We start from the raw sequence: 23,159 nt of genomic DNA on the forward strand, positions 1-23,159 counted from the left end.
GTAACCACGAATGTTTTGACTTCTTTTTCAATTAATGTCTTTTAAATGGAACTACTGCACCGAGCCTGTGATTTGGGTTGGAACTTCACATCCCTTGAGACAACTGTGGGAAGTCTGGGATTAAAACACAGCAAATTTTGGCAAATATGTTGCCTCCTAATCTTCATCTGGTAGGTTTACCTGTTAGTTTTCAGAATTGTAAAATGGTTTCCTATTAACCTTTGTTATCTTCTACTTTATCTTGCAAGTAAAACTTTGATTCAGAATAAGAAGTAAAAGTAGGTTTTTGTCAAGAAAACTTTGAGCAAATAAGGCAAGGTATGCTGGGAAACTGCTCCATAATTGTTTAAACACAGCATGCATTTGTTTTGCTTGATTATTTTTCTAGGTAGGAGTGTAGGCCGGAGCAGTTCCAGCTGCTATAATTTTATGATCTGTATGGGAATGTAAATTTTTGAAAGCGTTGCTATCTGTTTCAAGAAGCAGTTTAAAATAGCTTGCTAGGTCAGCTTTATTCCTGAACCTTAAATCTGAAACGCGGTGGTTTACTTATCTTTCCCTTTTTGAGCACTTTTCTCTGCCTAGCTAGTCAACAAGAACTGCTCATCTGGAGAACGATGATAGGGATCGCTTTATTTTTCAGCAAAATAATTTATTAGGGAAAAATGCGTCTGCAAAATTGATTTGTGTTTTCTGATTGTATTCCCAAAACGGAGATCATATTCCCAGTCAGGCCGAGCAAGAACGGGAATGCAAAATGTGAACAACTGTGAAGGGATGAACAACTTCAGCTGTTTTGAAGCTGTTTTGCTTGCATTGGTGGGATATTGAAAAGTGCATGTGGTTATGAGTTAACCACCCTAATCAAGTATTTGATTTTAGTTAATACCCTCAAAATAACACTGATAATACTGTAGCCAGGATAAGGCTTTAATTAAAACTTTAATGTGATGTATACAGATTTTTGAATACCAACATTTTATGGGAATTAAATATTAAGGGGTTCATTTGGGCAGATTTAGAAATCCCAACGGAGATTTAAAACTGTTTAGAGGATTTGTGACGGGTGGGTAGTTGATACGGGGTTTGTAATCTGTTGCCAGTTTGCCTTGATTTCCCACACCCAAATACCAAATTGGTGTCATCACCTGTACACACGAGTCAGAAGAGCCTGCTTTCAGGGTGGCTGGCAGAAGAAAGCCTATGCAGGTTTGGTGTGACACAGCCCTGTTTCTGCCAAATCTGAGCATACATTTGTGGTCTTCCTTTCACACAGACTCTCTGGCCCCGTGTGCTCCTCCAGGTGCCTGAGGGTGGCCAAAATAACAGTGCCGTGACATATTTGCTCTGACTTAAGTGATATGTTCACCTGTAGGTTCTGGTTTCCTTGCCTGGAGAGGTGAGGGTTGGTCTAACAGGGCAGATCAGCTCTGTGTTTTGGAAGGGAGCAGCTTCATCTGAAAGGACTTTGTGTCCAAGACAATCCAGACAACACATTCTCTTAGTTCTGTGATGAATACAAGTCTGTCATGAGCTGAGCGCTACATGCTGCAGTGAGCTGCTGTTTTTGTACAGTGTGTTGTGTAGCTGAGGAGCTGACGCTGTGGAACATCTATTTCTGATTCATGGGATTGCTATGTTTGGGTGGAAATCCAATAGCTGAGCTTTCTTCTTGTCACTGGAGAACAGACTCTTTCCATGCTTCTTAGAAGTGTTGTTATTACACATTGCAGTTGTCCTGTAAGAGAAGTGCTCCTCAGCTGGCAGAATTTGGGGTTTGATCACTGGGGAGCTCAGGGTAGCACGTGGTCGGCTACCGGCTGAAGTACAAGGGAGGTTAATGACAGGTGGCCATAGCTTTCTGTTTGCTCATTTTGTTATTGTTCCTGTTCCAAAGATTTTAGAGATTTCCTCCTGTCGTTCCTATTCCAAAGCTTTCAGATTTTATTTTCGTTCTACAAATGGTGGATTTCTTTTCATGATTCTGGCTTGATGTCTTTGTGTCGAGTTCAGAGGAAGGTGTCAGGGAGGCTTTACTGGCACTTGCGGTGCCAGTATGTCAGAGATGGGAGTGGGAGCAGGTGTCTTGGCTTCTTTTCTTTTTTCTTCAACACAAGACTGGCCTTTGCTGGGCAAAGTGATGAAAGTTGTTTGGAATTAGTTTAATTAGTGCTGATAGACAACTTGGAAGCTAATTCCAGATACGGGTTACTGTTTGACATCCGTGGGTTCCTGAAAGAAGATGAGTTTCTATCTTGAAAGAAATTGTTGCAAAGGAACAGTGCAGAAAGAAACAAGATTTATAATTATGTATTTTCAGTAATTTACAGGGCAGGTATTTGTGGTGGTGGTGGTGTATTTTGCTTTAATGTATTCCCTTCCTGATAAAATGCGCTTAGGTTTTGAGGCATTTATAGGATTTCAAATTATGGTTCATGTTGGCCACAGCTGTTACAGAAACATTGAACAATTGGGACTTCCTGAAATGTGATCTACTGCTGCTTTAATGTTGGTTGGAGCACGCCCTTCATTCCCAACAGATTTGCCTAGCATTCCTAGAAACATGCTTTCTTTGAAACTAATTTCAAAATGTAAACAAATCTGTAAAGTGCTCGATGTTCTGAGCTGGAAAAACCCTCAAGTGCCTTTCTGTAACACAGATGAGAACGGCTAAACTAAATGCTTCCAGAAAATGAAACAGCCTTATGTAGTCTTGAATTAACCTTAACGCATCTGGCTCATCTTAAACTACTTATTCATGCAGTTGTGTGTGCATTAGGTGTCGTTTTAATCACGATCATGTGAACAGCAGCAACATTTGACAGTAGCTTAAGAGTTAATGTTCAAAGCTCTTGTAAACTTTAGGTTTTCCTTCTTATAAAATAACATCACTTGACACTTCAGCAGGTTTTGAGTATAACATTCCCTCTCAGGAAAGAGATTTTTGCTGTGAAGCTGTTTGGCTCTCATTTATTCATACTCAGTTTATGTTTTTGTCTAGTTTTGCCTAACAAAACTGGCTTTACTTAGTGTTGATTTCAATATATATTCTTGATAACTTGAAAAACTTAAGGAAAACCTCTGCAATTGATTGTTAGTAAACATACTTATTTGCTACCCACAACGACTTTAACATAAGATCTCTCATCTGACTTGAAAAAATCTCTTACTATATACCAGTTAATGCAGGTGTTGAAGGCTCTGTCTTGTCACATTCTTAAACTGAATTTTCTTCTCTTTTAGGAAATGCCCAATTCTGTCTTTTTGGTGATGGAGGTATGTGTTAGCGTATGTGTTTCTTTCTGGTTGATTTTTAAAAACGATTTTTAGAAAAAAAAAAAAAGCCTTTGCACAGCTGCAAAATAACAGGTAATTCTGAAAACTAGATTATTAATTTTCTCTGCAGTCCTAAGTTTGTCAGCAGTGTTTGTACCATAAATTCATTTTTATTTTATCATACTGTAAGCATCAATGAAGGTGTTACACTTCAAATTAGTAATTACAAATAATAGACAAAACAAAGTTAAACAGCTGGAAAGGGCCTTCTAATTTTATTGGAAAGATTAGAAAGCAAAAATAGTCACAGCAAGTGTTTCAGACCTTGTATTTTGAATAAAAATCCTTTCTTTTTAACAGTACTGCAATGGTGGGGATTTGGCAGATTATTTACAAGGTAATTGATTACTGTATTTCCCTATTAGGAAGCTATTGCATTTAATGTTTATATTCTGTGTTTGTATAATCCATTGAAGTTTCTCTGAAATTTTTGCTTGTGGTTTAAAAATTTTCCTGTTTATGAAATGTCTGTGCTTGTTTACTCTTCTGCTCTTTTAAAGTATCCTCTTTATATGATTAATTGAATTCACTGATCAGTTCTACATCAGCTGATTTATGGGAATAGTTCTGAACCGATGCTGGGAATGTTGCATTCAGTGGTAGTAAGGTCATCTGGTTTTTGATTCCACCTGCTTTCTTTGCCACCCTTCAAACTCAGCCTTATTAGAAATAAAATTTTCAGCAGATATAATAATCTCAGCATTTTTCTGATGAAAATATTCTTCTGCTTGCCTCTGTATCAGCAGCGTGTTTAAGGAATCTTTTTGTGAGCAGCTATTGTTATGGTAACTGTATATTAAAAGCCTAATTTACTTCCCATTAAAATCCTTGGAAAGACTCATACAGTATAATCCAGCTCCTGCATTCAGTACATTTTCAGGCTGCAGAATGAGCTAATAACTTCTGAAGAGACTTTCCAAAGTATACCTTTTTCCCCTCAAAATAAATTTTATCATGGATAAAATCTGTGAGCAGTGTGGTTATCTGTGTCCCCAGAACAATTTCTTTAAAGAAAGAATAGGTTTTCAGCTTCAGGCTGTAGCACGATCACAGATACATTTAGTGTTATAAACTGTGGGAGTTCTTTAATTTCACTGGCTCCTGTGGTTCTTTTTAGAGAGTTTAGGATTTGATAGTGGTTAAGATGTTCTAAAATTATTCAACTCAGTAGCATAATAAACTATTGTAAAAGCAGATATTTCAGAGTACAGTAAATAGTGTAAAACTTGGATGTATTGTTAAAATAATATACATTTGTAGAAAAATAGAAATTTGATTGTTGAATATAATTTGCTATGATTTGATTGCCTTTATTGTTTTCACATTTATTTCTGTGAATTTTGTTGCTTTTTGCCCCAAAATAACATATTACTTTACATTATACATATTTTCTCATCTGCTATTGTGTGTGTTATTTTCAGCTAAAGGAACCCTCAGTGAAGATACCATCCGAGTGTTCCTCCAGCAGATTGCAGCAGCTATGCGTATTCTGCACAGTAAAGGAATCATTCATAGGGATCTTAAACCACAGAATATTTTACTGTCTTATGCCAGTCGTAGGAAGTCAAGTGTCAGTGGCATACGCATCAAAATAGGTAAATGTGCTTTTCTCTGATCTGAAGGTAAATAATGATTACTGAGTCATTTCCCTACTCAAAAGTGTCTTTGTAGTTAAAACGCAGAGGGTGTACTGGCTATATTGTATTTTAAATTGAGGAAAATCAAGTCAGTAAGTCCAGAATGAGCTTTATGCTGTAATATGGTTTTTCAGTATTTAAAAAAATGAGTCAGAAAGACCCTTTTGATTAAATCTGTAGGAAGAAGCTGCCACTATAAAGCTGATATTTCTAATATTAAACTACTTTAATTAAACACAAATCTGTAACCTTTGAAATGTTGAGTAGCCTTTAGCCCATTTCAAAACTGTATGCAAGGCTCCAGTCACAGTTCTAACTGGGCTGTTTTTGTTGCAGACCCTCCTAAGGGTTTTTGAAAAATTTAAAAATGTAGGTTATGAACTATTTTTGACAGAAGGAGGTTTGGCATTGTAACTGTGGAGAGGTGGCAGCTGTTCAGGGTACTACCAAACTCCTCTTGTGGGAGACTTCAGGGGTTTTAATCTCTCGTTGCTTTCCCTGTAAAGTGTCCATATGAAGACTTTGGTTGTGGCAGGTTTCTTTTCTGTGCTTTTGCTTAACCAATTTCTAAGGTCTGTTCCAACTCAGTCCATCTTCTGAACATCACAGAAAACTTCCTCTCTTACTGCCCTTACTTGATAATTTCAGATGCTGTTGCCTACATGGAAAACTCAGGCATCTGAAGCTGGATATCCAAAACTTCTACCTGAAGTAATTTCACTGAAGCAGATAGCACATTCATCACTCTTAATGAACCGTTTATATTTAGCCACTGATTTTAATCCTTTCCTACTGATGCCAGACAGCATGCTCTGCACCTGTGGAGATGGCTGAGCAGCAGTTTGTACAAATGATGCCACTGCTGTTTCTTGGCTTGCTGTTTAGAAGATAATTCCTTCAGCATATAACATAAATTTTGCTATTCCATGAAGATGGCTATATATTATGCCTAGTTTTTGTTTTCTAGCTGATGATTGTAGCAGATTTCAATCAGAAAAGATTATTTCTATATTATGAAAGTTTGAAAATTGTTTCTTTTCATTGACAAATGTTTCTTTACACAGCTGACTTCGGTTTTGCTCGTTATCTGCATAGCAACATGATGGCCGCAACTCTGTGTGGTTCACCTATGTATATGGTGAGTGACAGCACTTTTCAGATTGTGGTTTATCTCAGATATTCTCCTATGAGAACAAAATAATTTATGGTTGGAAGATTGGCAAATGCCTAACGTTGCATTGGAAGTATTAGGAGCAGCATGCAGTTCACCTTTATGTAGTTTTACTGGCTTCTTTTTTGCTTGTGATTTGAAGATTGTGATTGTTGAAATGAAAAGGAATGAGAGACATTAAACATTTCTTAGTGCTATAGGGAAGAAACATCAAAAAAGGCAATACACTATATCTATAAAATTTTTACATCAGTAGAAAAAAAACTACTTATTTTTTTTTGTTTCATTTCTTTTATATGTATTCTCTCAAATTTGGGTTTGATTTATTAATTTTTTTCCTTCTTTTTGTTTCCTTTTTTAAATAATTTGAAGTTAATTGCCATTATTTTTAAGTAGTGTGGTAGTAATTTCAGCACTGAGCTGTGTGTCCTTACCAGTGCCACTACTGTGCAGTGTGGTCATGGGCAAATCATTTAGCTTTCCCATGTCTTGTTTTTCAATATGTAAAATATTTAATTTGTAAAACTAAACATTAAATTAATTATTACAATTAAAATATTAAACTAATATTAAATATTAATTTAAATGAAAATATTTAATAGGTAAAATATTTTAATATGGTAATAATTATATTCTTTGTGAAATCCTTGGCTACTTACCCACAGAAGGACTGCACCAACCAAGTAAATAATGCTTACTTCTTATTCCCATAGGCATAGATCATGAACTTCTTTCTTTAGAACATCAATATTTCTAGTTTTCTATGTTTCTGATATTTAATTTTCATTTCAGATAGTCTAATACTATTACCTTTCAAGTCATGGAATGACACAGACTAAACTTCTCACATTTTCTGTTAAATATTTTGTATTAGAATATTTTACTCTTTACAAAAAGTTGCTGTCTATTAATACCACTGTGTATTATTTCTGTTGCCATGGCTTTGCTTTTTCTTCTGAAATTTTCCTGTATTTTCCAGGCCCCTGAAGTGATTATGTCTCAACACTACGATGCTAAAGCAGACCTATGGAGCATAGGAACAGTGATTTATCAGTGTCTTGTTGGAAAACCACCTTTTCAGGTAACATTTTATTTCCCATTTCCTCTTTCTATTACTCTTTAGTCTAATGGAAGTTCCTAGACTTTTCCTTCTAGGCATGAAAACAGAAGTAAGTAGTGATGTCTGTGTCGATGCTTGAGGATACCAAAGGAGAAGTTGTTTGTAGTCAGTCTTTGACATCAATGTGTTCAAACCAGGGCAAACGTATAAGAATACTCAGTACTGAAGTCAGGGCTGTGCTCGGTGTTTTCTCCTTTAATGCCCATATGCAAAAGCCTTTTTTTGTATGTGCGCATAGGTACAAAAGGTACTTTCTCCATTAAACTGAGCTTTAATTAATGTACATTTTTATTTGACAGGCCAATAGTCCTCAAGATTTGAGAATGTTTTATGAAAAGAACAGGAATTTGATTCCTAGGTATGTCACCGTGGCCTTTCCTGTCACTTACATTTGTTGATTGAACACTTTTTCATCTTTGGGAATGCCTGGGATTCATAAAAATATTTGATGTTGCTATATTGACAAGAAAATAGTATGATACCAGTGACTCACATTGCATCTTGCCTTCATTGTATCTTGCTGATTTGAGTGTCCTATACTAAAGCCATGGAGCATGTGTAGTCAAGACGTAGGGATGTGGCAGAATGCTGACTTCTTGAGATTTAACGCAGTATGCATTTTTTAATACACGTGTGATATTTAATGCATGCTTTGCTTCCTTTTATATGCAGTATCCCTAGGGAAACATCAACTTATCTGGCTGACCTGCTGTTGGGTTTGCTTCAGAGAAACCAAAAAGACAGAATGGACTTTGGTACGTAACTTTTTCTTTTGCTCTCTTGACCTGTTAGTTGTATACATATGACAAAAATAACTCTTCTGACCTTCTATCTATAGGCAATTACATGAAAAGTGAAGGTTTTTTTTCTTCTGTTATCATAAAGGAGTCAAAAAAATTACTAGGGTCATTACTGTCGGTATTAAATGAAGTGTATAAAATACAACTTTCTTGTTGAGAAGTGAAATATAGATAAGTTTAATGCTTTCAGCTGTGGTTTTCCCCTGTTGTTTATTGATATGCCTTAAATTTCATGTTGCAGTATTTTCATTTAACTGCTGTTTTGTCTTCTTTCTAAGAGCAGACGTCTCTGATCTCTGTGTGGTTTAGTTTACAGAAATGTAACAAAGTAATGGAATAACCAACTTTGGAAGCGAAATTGCTTTAGGTTGTTTCTTCTCCATTACTTTCTCCTGCAGGCTGCAAAGGTCATAACTGTTAATGGTGGTACAAATTGTGTATATTTGATTTGACATTGAAATCTGTATGTATGTTTACTGGAGGGCAATGAGAGAGGTAATGTTAAATCAAAATCCCTCATATTTACAAAGATGAAGTGCTAGTATTATGCGTAGGTGCTGCTAGCTATAGACACTTCTTTATTTTAGTGAAATATTTTCACTGCTTTTTAAAGTCAGAAATCAATAGAATCAAGTTGTATCTTTATATTTCATAAATCCTAAAATTTTAGAATATTTAAACTGTGTAGTGACTGAAGTTTGCATACTGTTAGATTACTGCAAAGTCTGCATACAACTGCCCATTGAATTATTTGGGAAGTTAAGCCTAGCACAAACCAGGTTGATACTGCTTTAACAAAAATGAACTTGTGGCTCCAGTGGCTGCTGCATTTGGCTTTTCCTTTTTAACTGGAAATCTTTGGTTGCAGAACATTGTGCTAACTTCTTAAGATTTCAAAGCCTCCAATCGGTGCTATTGAATCACTCAGAATGGCTGCAACTGTTCTCTCCTCAAAATTAGTCAGGAGTATGGTTCAGGTTTGTGTGCACTCTGTACTAGCTAGATGTCTGTTGTTTACATGAGTACTGAAAAGACTTTTATTGGTAGTTTTTTGGTTAGCTAACAATTTGTTATTGTAGTTTTATTATAAATCCCAGGAAATGTTAATCTTTTATCTAATTAAAGCTAGTTTAGCTAAATAAAATTAACTTTGTGTTAATTTTGACACAATGAAAATAATTTGTTTTATACCGAGATTTGTTTTTAGCAACAAGATAGGTGAATCCATCAAGTTTAATCTGTGGAATAGTGAGAAAGAGCCTAAAGCTTAAAATCTCTTCACACTCCTTGCAGATGAGTGTTCTTTCCTCACCATTAACTATTAGGTCTTGTGATGCTGAGATCTTAGGGTGAGTTACAACCTTGAGACATGCTCAGTTTCCTTTCTGCTTATGAAACTTCACGTTCCTGTTTAGTTATGCATGCAAGCTTGGTTTTGACGCAGTACTGAAATACACAAATTGACTCATTCATCACATGTGGTTCTTGTGCGTTTGTGATAAGAAGACTATATTCAATGGGCTGTGGAGAGACAAGAATTCAAAAGGTATCTGGGTTGTTTACTTAAAGTGCAGGACTTTTATGACTACATTTTTTTTTTCCTTTTCAGTTTCTGATATTTCTCCAGCAAACATCAAACTTTTTAAAAATAATTTAACACTTAAAGCATTGATGCTGGAATAATTACTGTTCTGATAACCAGGCATGGTTTTTTTTGTGTGTGTGTATATGTGACTGAAATAATGTAATTTAACTGCTGTATGTAGGAACTTGAGCAGAAATCAGATATAGAAAAAAAAATCAGGATACTTGGGTAAAATGTCCAGATGATGCTGACAGTATTCAGATGTTGATTTTCAAATCTGTTTTAAAGAAGAATCAATGTCACAAATGTGGACTTTGAGTAATTGATTCCACCTGCACGCTGGGTATGCTGATCTCCACAGTTTCTTCAAACGTGGGAAATTCACTGTAACATTGTGGTAGTATGAGAACGCATTTGTGCTAAGAAGGAAAAAAACAAAGCAGAATGGTAGTGGTGAAAGTCATGTTTCCCTTGGCTGAGCTGCTCGAAGGGCCTCAAAGGGGCTGCTCTGGAATGTGCTTAGCAAAGGGAGTGAAAGGGAGAGTGTATAACTGAGCCCGGTTGCCTGTTGTTAAAATAAAAACAGCATTGGAAATCTTGCTGATCTTTTAGCAAAGTGAAGTAGAACAGCAGGTGTTGTACAAAAGCTCAAGAACACCTGATCCTTGTGTTAAAGTTAATCATTATATTGTTCTTGTGTTATTGCTAGCCTCCCTTCCTTATCACGTTGTGGAAGAAAGTGTTGTTGAAGGAAGAAGAGATGGTGCAGGCCTCAGGTGTTTTTTTTCTTGGTGGTGGTAGTTTTTTTTCCCCTTGTTATTTGCTTAGGTCTGATGAACAGTATTGTTTTTCCTCAACTGTTAGAACATTGAAGTTCACAAAGTTCAGCAGTTAGCTTCCACTAACCATCAATTTTCCCTAATGATATGAAGGCCTCTTGTATAAAAGAACTTTTACATGTACACTGTTAGTCAACTGCTTATGCTAGGTCAATTAAATCCATCTGAGAACATCCATTTATAACAAAAGCAAATGTTTCTATTGTTGAAACAGTAACAAGTTAGCTGAGGAAATTGTTAAAGTGATGTTTACTTCTGATTTAAACTGAACCAGCTGCGCAGGTTGTGTTCTGTTGGGAAGTGGGAAGGAGAATGGCTGCTGCTTTGTTGTGATCTTCAACCACGGAAGGAGTAGCATTAATGGGTTCAAAAAACAAGTGTCAGTTCGTGGGAAAGGCAGAAGTGAAAATTCTTTCAATGTTTGTTGTAAAAGATGCTAATCATTCTGTAGAGGAAATTAAAACTGAACAAGTACTGTGTTGTTCATCGCAAATATAATTTCATGATGTATATAGGAAAGCTTGTTATGTATATGATTCTTAAGTTATGTTAGCATCAAGTTATAAAAATGTCCTTTGATAAGTTTGTCTGATTTGCCTTGCTGGCTGTTCTTGGAATTTATTAAATTGATTTTGTTTCCTTTCCAAATGCTGTAGCAACATATAAGAGATTAAAGCCTTCCATGTTGTAAGCTTTTCATCCTCTGGCTGTGAATATTGATTCTGGGAAGGCAACCATTTACCACTGTCTGCAATATAGTCTACAAATTCTGTGTCATTTGTACGTTAATTCACAGTGGTGGTTGTTTCTTGTTTTACAGAAGCATTTTTCAACCACCCTTTCCTGGATCAGGTTTCAACAGTCAAAAAGTGTAAGTAGTTTTGATTTTCCAAATATTTGTGTAAATGATGAATGTCGGGGACTAGTGGGGAAGAAAAATCATGCTAAATGTTCATGAGGCAATTTCCTGTGGCTGGCTGTTCTATTCTATTGTGAACCTTGGAGCTGAATCCTATTTTGAACTATCTCTGAGATATGACACTTATTTGATAATTCCTTTCATATTTCAACTAAACTTAAATACTATTGTGTGCTTAAGGATGTGCTGTGCTTATAAAGATAGGGGTTTATGAATGAAAAGCAGTGAGGAAATCAGTTTGTTTGCAATTCAGCCTTTCACACGGTTAGTTGCATTTTTTTTTTTCTTTTTTGTGTCTGGGTTTTCCTCTTTTAGCTTGTCCTGTACCAGTGCCCACATATGCTGGCTCAGTCTCTGGCAGTTCCTGTGGAAGCTCCCCTTCCTGCCGCTTTGCTTCTCCTCCAGTAAGTTCTCTGTTTTACAAAACAATCTGTAGAAAATATTTTCTCCAGTGCTTACCCAAGATTTCTTGAATTTTAGATCTTTCAATTCTTAGACAGAATAACCCTAAACTGTCCTGTTTAAAAATGTAGAACAGGAATATCACTGTCAAAAAACAAAACAAACAAAAAAAAAAACAATGCATATACGTATCAAACACTAGGTAGTAAATCTTCAGGTCTGTTAACATGGCTTGCAAAGTAATGAATGTTACAGATTAACTTTTGAATCAGCCTTTTTGGCTGACACTACTTATGTTGGTATGAACAAGTTTACATGACAGTGTTATCTGGCATTTCAAATTTCCAAAATCAAATATATTTTATATTTCTGAAGACTTGAACAGTCTGAAATATAAATTCATCTATTTATTTATTTGGTACATTAGTGATAATTCCTATATTGGAGGCTTTAGAGTTAAAAGAGCAACTTTATCTTCTGAATCACTGAATTTATAGTGTTGTTTTTTTCACTCCCCCTCCCCCTCTTCTTTAGTCTCTTCCAGACATGCAACATATTCAAGAAGAAAATTTGTCTTCCCCTCCATTGGGTCCTCCAAACTATCTACAAGTGTCTAAAGACTCTGCCAGTACCAGTAGCAAGAACTCTTCTTGTGACACAGATGATTTTGTTCTTGTCCCACACAACATCTCTTCAGACCACTCATGTAAGAACCTTCCATTATTTTCATATTTTAAAACACTTTCCACTCATAGCATACCTTCATGCCTTCTTATTATTTGGCTTTCTTTTCCCTAAATGTATCTCAGTTCACCTTGGAGCTAATTGCATCAGTTTGAGTTAGTTTTTGAAGGGAGACTCTTTGGTATATGTACATGTCCATCTGGGACATTTTCACCTGCAGTTGAGTGGCCAGATATGCCAAAGACACCAGGGTCACTTAAAGTCATGGAAAATACTGGATTTTGGCAGTAGAAGAAAAGAGAGTCAATTGTAAACAGCTGCTGATAAGAAGCCCAAGGATTCTCTCAATGAGAAAGTCACATCCAGACTAACTGAATGTTTAGTCCATGTTATAGAGCTTTAGATAAACAAGTGGAGGTAAAAACATACAACATGTTTAACATGAAACGTTAGGCATCAGACTGGGCTTATACAGCTGAAAGACTTGGATGTTGCACATTGCCATATTATATTTTCTAAACCTGAATTGCCACTAGAAAGCTAGTCATCTGACTTCTGTACAGTGCCACCAACTCGTGTTATATATTTGACTAAATTAGTACCTAGATCTCTGAAGCATTTCTGTCTTTCACTATTACAAATTTCCCAATGTTGATACATTGTACTCTTAAAAGTGGATTTAATCTCATAATTATTATAATGAGTATAGCAAAAAGAATAATGTTAAAGAAATACTTTCCCCGTTTTTGTTGTAGGTCACATTTGAGGTAATTTCATATGCAAAACAGTAAAAAAACTTGTATAAAACTTGTATATATTCACAGAAGCTTGTCAGAAGCAATTATTTCTACAACAGTAATATAGAAGATTTTTTATTTTTATTTTTTTTAAGATTCTAGTTCATGATGTTGGTTTTCAATGTGTTCTTCTGCTTACTGTAGATGATATGCCATTGGGAGCAGCTGGCAGGCGGGCTTCAAGCGAGTTCTTGATGTGTGGAGGGTAGGTGTGCTGAGCTTTATCCAAAAGAAGTCTCATGTTCTAAAATTGATGCTATAGAAGAGGTGGTTGTTTTTTTTTGGCAGTGATGGGTTTACACAGCTGTAAGTGAACTTTTTGGGGTTAATACGCCAAGCTGAATTTAATATGAATATATAAACAGCTTGAATTCAGAAAGTTTTGCTGCAAAGCAGGTAGTTTCTGATGTGAACTGTCTTCTGATAATGTTTCTTGTTCCTACAGGCAGTCACCATTAACTATTTCTGGAAGCTCAGGAACTGTACAGAAGCCATCCTCAGCCTCTTCTCGAAGTACTGCTTCTGGTACAACTAACAGGTGCATGATGAAGGCTTAGTATTTCCTCTCTTTAAAAAAAGTTCTCTGTTTTACTGTATGTTTTTTTTTTGTTCTGTTTTGTTTTAATTTTAGATTACTACTGGAAACTGAACTGAAATAGAAGCTAGATCTGTTTTTTCTAGGCTCTCTGCACTTAATGCATTGTAATAGCTGATGGTTGCGTAGCTAACTTCTGGTTTGGATGCATCCCAAAAAGATTTCCTTAAGGAAAGACAGCATTCTTTTGTCTGCTTAAATTTTGAACTGTCTAAAGGCAGAAACTTCAGACACATAACTAACTTGACCTTTTTGTGTTACGAAGTACAGCGTGTTCTTTGTTTACTGAGTCAAGATGTTAAAAGCAGTTTACTTCTCACACAACTACATCTTGAAAAGAGGGATTCAGAAAGCACAGTTTGCTATGGATTTGTCTCAGGACTGGATTATCTTGCATCCAATAACTGGATGTGGCCTCTGTGCAAGCAATTATTATGAAGTTTGTGTTTGTGGTTCACAAGATACCCAAAGAAGCCCCATAAAAGTGTTGAACATTTATTGCAGCTTTTCAATCAGCAGGGCTATTAATAAGGCCCCTTTCTGCTACATCGTTGTAGACAGTTTCTGCCAATTTGAAATTGAATTGATATTTGTCAGAAGTGCCTGACATCTTTCCTGTATTATACTGGAAAATGTAAATCTTATCAGATGCTTAACTATTCATGTAACAGCTAAACAGAAAGGGTAGATTTGTCATTTGACCAAATAATGAATTTCATAAAGTTTTCAATACAAAATAGAAAGAGGACAAGTGGCTAAAAGGGGAATAATGCTATTATGTTGGGTGTATTTTTGGCTTATGCTAGTACTACAGGACTGCAAGTCAGCATTATTTGTTTAGAAATGCTTGTCACAAGAAAAGTTGGCTATTTTGTGCTGATCTTGTTGCAGTTTGCAAAATCTGCTGACATGGGCTATCAATAAAGCTGTAGCCTTAACTTTTGTGTTTAAGGGCAGCCAATTTGAATGGTTTGGTTGTAAAGATCCATTTGTTATGGATTGGCTGTGTACGGAATATTATAAAATACGGTAATTTCCTATCTTATATCGTCATGTGTCACAGTTTTTAGAGTTACAGGTTTTATGAAAATATGCCAGTTATGTTATCTGTATGCTAGTAAGTTAAGAGCTAAATGGTTGTGTGATTAGAAACAGGTGCCTACTGTTCACACAGTCAGTTTGTACTGCAAAAGTTTGATGTAGGTATTGGTTGAGTAAATTCAGTGACTGACTGACTGCTTTAGGTCATTGTCTCAAGGTAGCAGATAATCTACCAGATGCTGCTTTGTTTTTTTTGGTTATTTGTTGCTGAGAAGTGTTCTTTCATAGCGTGTGATTTATTTTATTTTATTTTTTTACAAAATGTTGTTATGCCCTGTGATACAGTGGGTTTTTTTTTCTGATTAGATGATAGAACTGCATGAATGGTACCCATAGTTACGCTGCTTTGTGGCAAGCAGAAGAAGCTGTGATGCTTCTCATGCTCCAGCCAGAACAGGCACAATAGGTGGAGGCGGTTCACTCTTCTGTGGTTAATTCCTAATTTTGTTCTCTAGATCCCACAGATACAAGATTTGCATGCAACTCTGCACACGTCTGTATTGCCTCTTTCTCTAACCAGTAGCAAACCACATCAGACTAGGGGATCCCTAACCAGAGCGTGGCTTTGGGCCTGAGCTGGGGAGCCCTGAAGAAGGCCAAGTGCTATACCACCATGCTAACACAGCACTTAACTCACAGGACCTACCTGTAAGGCTGTGTGACAACAGGGGAAGGCATATTCCATGCTGGGTACTTTAAAAGTTGAAGTGCCTTCATGGCCTCCTCAGCGGCACTGCTATGGTTTGGATTTCCCCTATCCAGGTCAGACCAGGGAGTCTCCCTGTGCTGCCTCAGCTTGTTGTGGTAGTCAGAGCAGGCTGCCTACTGCCTTTGTGTGGTTTCTACTTGTGAGACCTTCTCCTTGTGCAGAAGCTTTCAGGCTTTCCACTGCCTGTGTGGTCACAGCTGCAGATTTGTCCCATCTTCTGCCAGGCTGGCCACTGTGGCACAGCAGACTTAGGACTTCTGTCAGGCACAGCTGAGAAACTTAGTGAGTATGGGTTTAAGTTCAGGGAAACTGATGAGGCTGTGGAAAAAGTGTTGGTACAGATCTATTGAGGCTTGTTCCAGCTGCTTTTCAAAATTACTAGTCTCTAATTAGTAGTCTCTAGAACCTGGGTGGCAATAAAAGGACAAACTTGTTTTCTTTTGCTAAGGAAGGACCATGCATATTAGGAAGTAGTATTTCATTCTCAGAGGTTGCAAAGGGAATATGATAGAGTCAGAAATCAAGATTGCTGTTCAGCTGTATCCATGCAGTAAGTGGTGTAACTGCTTGTTTTCTAGAGCTTTTAAGTAGGAGTGGTAGGACTTCTTTCACATTTCCTCTGAGAATCTCTAATTTTTGCCTGTTTTCTGAAGAATTAATCAATAAGGGGCCTGATACTAAGCTGATTATATTCCCAAAAGTCATTTAGTTTGAAATTCTTTCGGTCTAATTCTTTTAAAAGTGTTGGTAACTGCTTATGCTGCAGTGGTTTGATTCCCTTATCAGGCAGTACACTGAGGTAAACCGGGTCACTGACATTTGGTTGAACTTGGGCAATGCTAATCTGCAGTTTGCGTCTGTGGATTAATGTTCAGGTGTGTGGTTTTGGTCATTTTGTCAAGGGTTGGTTACATAACATGTTTTCCTTTTGCAAGTTCACTGTGTCTCATGGGATATCTCTGTGCTTTAGTGGCTTTTGTACACATTCCAGCCCTGCTGCTGAACTTCCTGTTCTTAGCACAGTGGGTTTTCCTAGAACGCTATTTTGAAGTGTGGTAAACAGAGCGGGCTGATTGGCAGGAAGTCGGAGGGATCTGTAGATCGCTGTGATGCATGACGACATGCTTCAGCTAGTACTGCACTCTCAGCTCGATCTGGTACTAGCCAGTATAAGAAAGGTAGGTAGTAACGAACAGATCTTTGTCTTCCTCTGTGAAGTGTCAGAGCTAGATTGGGACAAACTAAGATCACACTGCACGTGGGGAGTTTAGAATCAGTTTATTTGTCAGTTTCACAGATTTTATTTAACTTCTGAGAATGGTACAATTTAGAGAGAGACCTGTCTACCTCTATTTATCTCCTCTCTCCATATCTTCTTACTTCAGGCATTGTCAGCCTTCAGTATCCCCCCGCAGTGAAACAGCACCTATCCCAGTTCCCACTCAGCTCCGGAATTACCAGCGTATAGAACAGAACCTCTCCTCTACTGCCAGTCCTGTATCAAACCCCCACGGATCACCAAGGTGAGTATTCTAATTCCTTTTTCTTGGTTCTAGTTTGTATTTGCACCTTCACAGATGTCCATGCTTTCTTACTGATGTCATTTTTTTCTGCACAAGACCATACTAAAGAGGCTAACGATAACAAGTAATAGTCCTTCACAATCTCAGGGTTGTTGAATGGACAGTTGAAATTTTTCACTAAAACAAAATGAGCTTGTTCGTTTAGGCAATTGCATCCAAAGAAGATAAGAAGATGAAGTATTGCTTTTTTCCCTCCTTTGTGTATTACGCAGCATTACATCACAAACTAGAAAGTAATAAATTTTGTTTTCATACATGCAGTGATGAATGTGTTGTTCTATAGAATATCAAGGAAACAGTTTTTGGCATACTAGCTAACCAGCTTGTCTTAATACAAGGCTCTAGTGTGCTAGACTTATTCTATGCCTTATGATCTACAAGATAGGGATGGTGAAGGACAAAGACCCAAACTCTTGAGATCTCTGGAGGACTGTACCAAAAAAAAAACAAAAAAACAAAAAAACACATGGTTCCTTTTTTTTTTTTTTCAAGATCTTTGATTTTACCATTGTTTCTACACTTGAGGGCATGCCTTTCCCTAAAATAATGTGTTCTCAGTAGTTGAACTTCATACCAGGTCCAGTACTTAAAACTTTGTCCTAATCTTTTTTGTAGGTTCCTTCTTTTTCCAACCATAAAAATGAACATTTGTGTCAATGCATTTCACTCAGTTGTAAAATTCAAAATTAAATGGCTAGTTGTCTGAATATCAGTAATCCATGTACTAAGAGATATATCTGTTTTAAATTTCTCCAGTTAACAGACTGCTATGGCTTTGAAAGTTACAATCATAGCGGGAACAAAGGGAATTGTATTTTTCTTGTTTTCTCAATGGAAGGCTTAGCTTAAGTTATTACCTTAATAAGCTTCAGCTTTATGGCTTTCTCTGTGAATATTTTTTTTTTTTTTAATTGATCATTATACTCCTTAGGGGATTCTGAACCTCATCTTAAGGATCCACAGTTGCTATAGCATGTATAACCATTCTTTTCATCTTGTTAGAGCTGGGGTTGTGAGACGCTCAAATACTAGTCCGATGGGCTTCATGAAGATGGGTTCCTGTTCTCCAGTACCAGCTGACACTGCGCAGGGTGTTGGGCGCCGGTTATCCACAGGATCTTCAAGACCATATTCTCCCTCACCGCTAGGTAAGCCCATAAATTCTTGGGAAGGTTTATCTGGAACAGTTTATTCAGAAGACTAATTCTTGCCTGAAGTTGCCTTAAACTGAAATCTGCTCAACTAGATCATGGTTTCACCGGTGCTGCATACAAGAGGACGATCACTCTTCTCTAGCCCTGCTGGCTGCACTTCCCTAGTCCTGTCATTGGCCTTCTTGGCCACCTGGACACGCTACTGGCTCATGTTCAGCTGGCTGTTGATCGGCACCCACAGGTCCTTTTCTGCTGGGCAGCTTTCCAGCCATTCCTCCTCAAGCCCATACCACTGCATTGGGTTGTTATGACCCAAATGCAAGACCCGACACCCTTGTTGAATGTCACATGATTGGACTCAGCTCATTGATCTAACTTATCCAGATCCCTCTGCAGTGCTTTTCTTACACTCAAGCAGTTACATTTACAGCAATCCATTTCTGTTAAAACGTCTGGTATAAGTAAGATAAACAGGTTTTATTTTCTTTCACCTTCATTTGTGGATGAAGTATTATGCATAAATTTACATTTTGATTTTATTTGCTTAGTTGGAACAATACCTGAGCAGCTTGGACACTGTTGTTGTGGACAGCTTCAAGGACATGAATCGAGGAGCAGAAACTTCTCAGGTGAGAGACTGGGCAAAGTAACCTGTATGATTTTGGTACAGCTTCTACAGAGTTCTGTGAAGAACAAGGAGAGCCAACACTACATAGGTATGGATTAATAGGAGATGCTTGGTAAGCTGTACACTGAGTTTCTATAGAAACTTAGCCTGAGTATGGTTGTATCAGGACACCTTTTCCCATAATTAATTCTCTACACAATAAGAGAGTGGCTGAAGTTCTGAAGTTTTTCTTTTTTTGTACAGTGTGCAACATGCTTTCATCATTCCCTTAGGAAATTGCCTAGGATCTGATGGTGTTGCTAAGCATTCAGTAAGCTTTGCACGTCATAAATTGGTATGCTAGCAGGGGAAAAAAAATTTGAGACTCTGTAAGATTGAATTGCACTGTAACATCAGAAGATATAAAGATGTCTTCTTTATCTAAAATACTAGCTATCCTCTTTATTTTGATTTTTTAAGAGGTAGTGTTGAAACTACGGTGTGGGTTATTTTCCCTGTTTAAACACTTTCCAAAATTCTCTGGAGTTGTTAGTGTCTTCATTTCTTTTAATAGATATTTCATATAACTGGGGATGATTTCATCCATATGAAATAAATTCTATGAGATATCTTAAACATTTCCTTTTAAACTGCTGTGCCATTGGCAATCAGGAAAAGACAAGGACTGAGTGAAGCCTCAGATTTGAAATATTCTCTTTTCTTTTGTGAAATAGAAAAATAAAAAGGCTTAGGGGAAAATGGATGGAATGCAAAGCAGAATATGTGCTATTTTGTTGCATCTTTTTTTTTGGATAGAACTTTGTAAGACAGTTGGTTTAGTGCCTTTTTCCAATGTTAAACCTATTTGTAGTATACAACAGGACTGATTTTATGGCTATAAGAGTATTTAATGTTTAATTTCATCTGTTTCCTGCATTCTATTCCTACTTTATTGCTTCTTAATTTCAAATGACTGCAGTGGTATTTCTATCTGTAAAATATCACAAATTGCAGCATGTCTGTTTTCAGCATTTAAATGGGTATGGGAAGTTCTTTGCTTCTGGGTGAAGCAAGATAATGTAATGAGATTTTCTAGGACCTGAAGATATTTGTCGTAATGCAGCTTCTGAATGAATTGAGTAACTCTTGCTGCCAGTGGCAGCAGGGAAGAAACTTTGGATTGAGAACCCTTCCCAGTGATGGTGCTGACAACAGAGCAGCCACCAAAGAAATTTAAGACTGCTTTCTGAAATGACAGGTTTCAATGCTATGAGACAGACAAGCAGACTGATTTCAAACAGGCAAATTCTCAGCTGGGAATTTAGTGAGGAATAGACGAGTACTCTGTTGGAGCTGCAGGCAGAAAGGCTGCTCTATAGCACATTGTTTAAATGGAGAGGAATGGAATCAAGATGAAGTGGCTCTTATTCAAAGTCTAACTAGAAAAGCACAGGCTTACGAAGGCTGGAAGATGTGTCGTAACAGCTGGGCACTTTACTGAGCAAACTGCAAGAAGTTTAAGATGTTTTTTAAAGCATACATTTATGAAACGGAGCCAATATCAAAAGATTGCCTTGGCCAGCTCTTAAGAATCTTATATACTGAGTTACAGTACAGCCTAGGGAAAAACTAGTTAGAATAGTTTATTTTAAGTTGTGCAATTTTTTTAAAGGTGAGTGAAATTGTTGTCACTTCAGTGTCAGTTCTTTGAGGTTACAAAGATACGTATTTTATCTAGGAAGCTGTGGCCACAAAACTGAAGTCTTGCATACTGTTTGTAACTTTGCACAGTTCCTCATCATGAAACATAAAACTATCACAGGGAAGAGACCACTTAATCAAGTTTCAGTTTCCTTATTTTGAAAGAGGAATGGCATCTCAGAGTAGGTGAGATGTTCATAGGAGATGTTTCCCTAAAGCCATCGGCTTAAATGATTGTCTATAGCTCTTCCAAATCTTTGTGCTTTAGGAGAAATTTTGAGTTCATATTCAAGTGTGGACTTCCTTTGTACATAATGAACTTTTGAAAAACATGTTCTGACAGACTAAAAATAAATGACTGCCCTAAGTACTGATCCCAAGCTGTTTCATATGAATACATATAAATATTTTTCTGTTTTTTAATACATACTTTTCTTGCAGAAGCCATGAGAGGGAGCTGCCTTTTTAGTCTGCAGATTAAATTGTTACAAACAAAACAAGTCATTAACATGCAATGTTGCATTCACATTGCTGTTTGCAGGAATATAATTCCAGTACTTGAGAAACTCTATCCAACCTAGAGTCTTGGTGGCTGCACTTGAAATTTCATTATTGTTTATGCCATTCCTGCTGAATTCAAATACTTTATTTGTCTTGATGCAGGTTGCCAGAAGTACTGCAGCTGCCAGTACAGCTGTCACCCTGAAATCTTGCCTTTTTGGCAGCTTGAACACAAGCATCATCTCATCAGTGTATGTAGCCTTAGTCCAAATAGTTGACATGCTAAATCCATTCTCTTTGCCATCTAGTGAGTTGATGATCAAACATATCTCACAGTACTGCAGCCCCATCTCTTCACAGATCAACATTGATCTTTAGCATTTTGGGTTTCATTGCTACATTTTCAAGCACTGCAAGTAGCATTTTACTTGACTGTTTTTCATCCTTACAGGTTCTCCGATACCACCATCTCAGTCTCCACAGTCACTTTTGATGGGAGCTAGGTTGCAAAGTGCTCCAACTCTCACAGATATTTACCAAAACAAACAGAAACTCAGAAAGCAGCATTCAGACCCAGTATGCCCATCTTATGCTGGGTATGGATACAGTCATTCTCCACAACCAAGTCGGCCAGGTAGCCTGGGAACATCACCAACCAAACATATGGGATCGTCACCTAGGAGTTCAGACTGGCTGTTCAAAACTCCATTACCAACAATAATTGGCTCTCCTACTAAGGTGTGTTAAGTTTACCAATGTCTGTAAAATGTGAAGTGTTAATACATTGTCTGAAACCATTCTCAAGAATATTTTTGTGTGCTAACCTTATTTTTTATATATATTTTTTTGTTTTTGTTTCTTTAAGGCTACGGCTCCTTTCAAAATACCTAAAACACAAGCATCCTCAAACTTGCTGGCTCTGGCTAATCGCCAAGGGTCGGTAGATGCCCCACTGCAGCCTAAAGACATCACCGAACCAAGGGACTTCACACATTTCCACTTGACACAAGGAAGTGAAAAGCAAGCAGGAGAGCAGCACAGTAAAGCTACATTCGGCAGGTAGGCATTGTAGTGTTTATGACCTGGAAAACTGGGTAGGTAATTCGGCAGAAGCATGTATGTTTCACATAGCAATTTGGAGGGGCAGAGCATGCAGAAAATGAGTGGTGAGGATATGCTGATGTTTATTGTACATAACAAGCTCTTAGTACTGTGTATAAATATAGCACAGACTTCCTGAAGCACTTTGTGTTGCTGTCTAGTTCCCTTTTGTTTTGATTATCTGAATAAGGAAGTCTCATTGCCTATGTGAAGCCTGTTCAGTTTTGCTTCAAAATCCAAATGTCAAGACTTGCAATATAAATTATTAAGGGAAAAAGGTTCCTTTATGGTTAGCTCTGTTTCAGTAGGGCCATGATGAACAGTGAGATTTCAAGGCTTTTTGTACTTCTGTTGAAGAATTCTGTATAACCAATATAACACCAAAAATCTGAAAGCCAGCTTCTGCTGTGAGTTAGATAGGAGGAACTTACTGAAAAATCTTGTTCTGCATTCATATGCTTTTTTTTGTCTAGATCTGTTAGTACTGGGAAGCTATCAGATCAGCAAGTGAAGACTACCCTTGGCGGCCAGTTATATCAAGGCAGTACAGACAGCCTCAATACAGAGCGACCAATGGATACAGGTAAGGAACAGACTGATACATTCAAATTGACTTTATGTGCTTTTTTTTCTTTTTAAGGAGTGCCATATAGATCTTGTTCTGCTTCCAAACTCAGTAGTTTGTTGCAATAATTTTTAGTGTCAGTACAGAAGCCTTTTTTTAATTATCTTTAAGGGAATATATTCCAGTTCCTTAACATAGCTTTAAAAATAAGTGAGACAGGAAAGTATCTCTATGCTAAATACAGGAACATCA

The 23,159-nt window shown here is 37.1% G+C and overlaps 1 protein-coding gene across 2 annotated transcripts in view; it reads left to right on the forward strand.

The window, feature by feature from the left end:
- The window catches only part of ULK2 (unc-51 like autophagy activating kinase 2), a 39,604-nt gene that overhangs the window by 8,932 nt on the left and 7,513 nt on the right, over positions 1-23,159 (forward strand). The window contains exons 1-19 of one of the 2 annotated variants that reach the window (XM_084493383.1): positions 30-170; positions 3,244-3,276; positions 3,637-3,673; positions 4,758-4,931; positions 6,038-6,111; positions 7,124-7,225; positions 7,564-7,622; positions 7,937-8,019; positions 11,309-11,359; positions 11,723-11,811; positions 12,344-12,515; positions 13,435-13,495; positions 13,736-13,828; positions 17,081-17,218; positions 18,281-18,426; positions 18,981-19,061; positions 21,693-21,979; positions 22,107-22,300; positions 22,816-22,925. In XM_084493383.1, coding sequence (XP_084349509.1) covers positions 147-170; positions 3,244-3,276; positions 3,637-3,673; positions 4,758-4,931; positions 6,038-6,111; positions 7,124-7,225; positions 7,564-7,622; positions 7,937-8,019; positions 11,309-11,359; positions 11,723-11,811; positions 12,344-12,515; positions 13,435-13,495; positions 13,736-13,828; positions 17,081-17,218; positions 18,281-18,426; positions 18,981-19,061; positions 21,693-21,979; positions 22,107-22,300; positions 22,816-22,925 — 2,008 coding nt within the window. In that variant the 5' untranslated portion in view covers positions 30-146. Of the gene's footprint in view, positions 1-29; positions 171-3,243; positions 3,277-3,636; positions 3,674-4,757; positions 4,932-6,037; positions 6,112-7,123; positions 7,226-7,563; positions 7,623-7,936; positions 8,020-11,308; positions 11,360-11,722; positions 11,812-12,343; positions 12,516-13,434; positions 13,496-13,735; positions 13,829-17,080; positions 17,219-18,280; positions 18,427-18,980; positions 19,062-21,692; positions 21,980-22,106; positions 22,301-22,815; positions 22,926-23,159 lie in introns of those variants that run through there. The other variant, XM_084493382.1, reaches the window with a different exon arrangement.

The sequence above is a fragment of the Aythya ferina genome (genome assembly GCF_964211825.1).
Source record: "Aythya ferina genome assembly, chromosome: 19".
Lineage (NCBI taxonomy): Eukaryota > Metazoa > Chordata > Aves > Anseriformes > Anatidae > Aythya > Aythya ferina.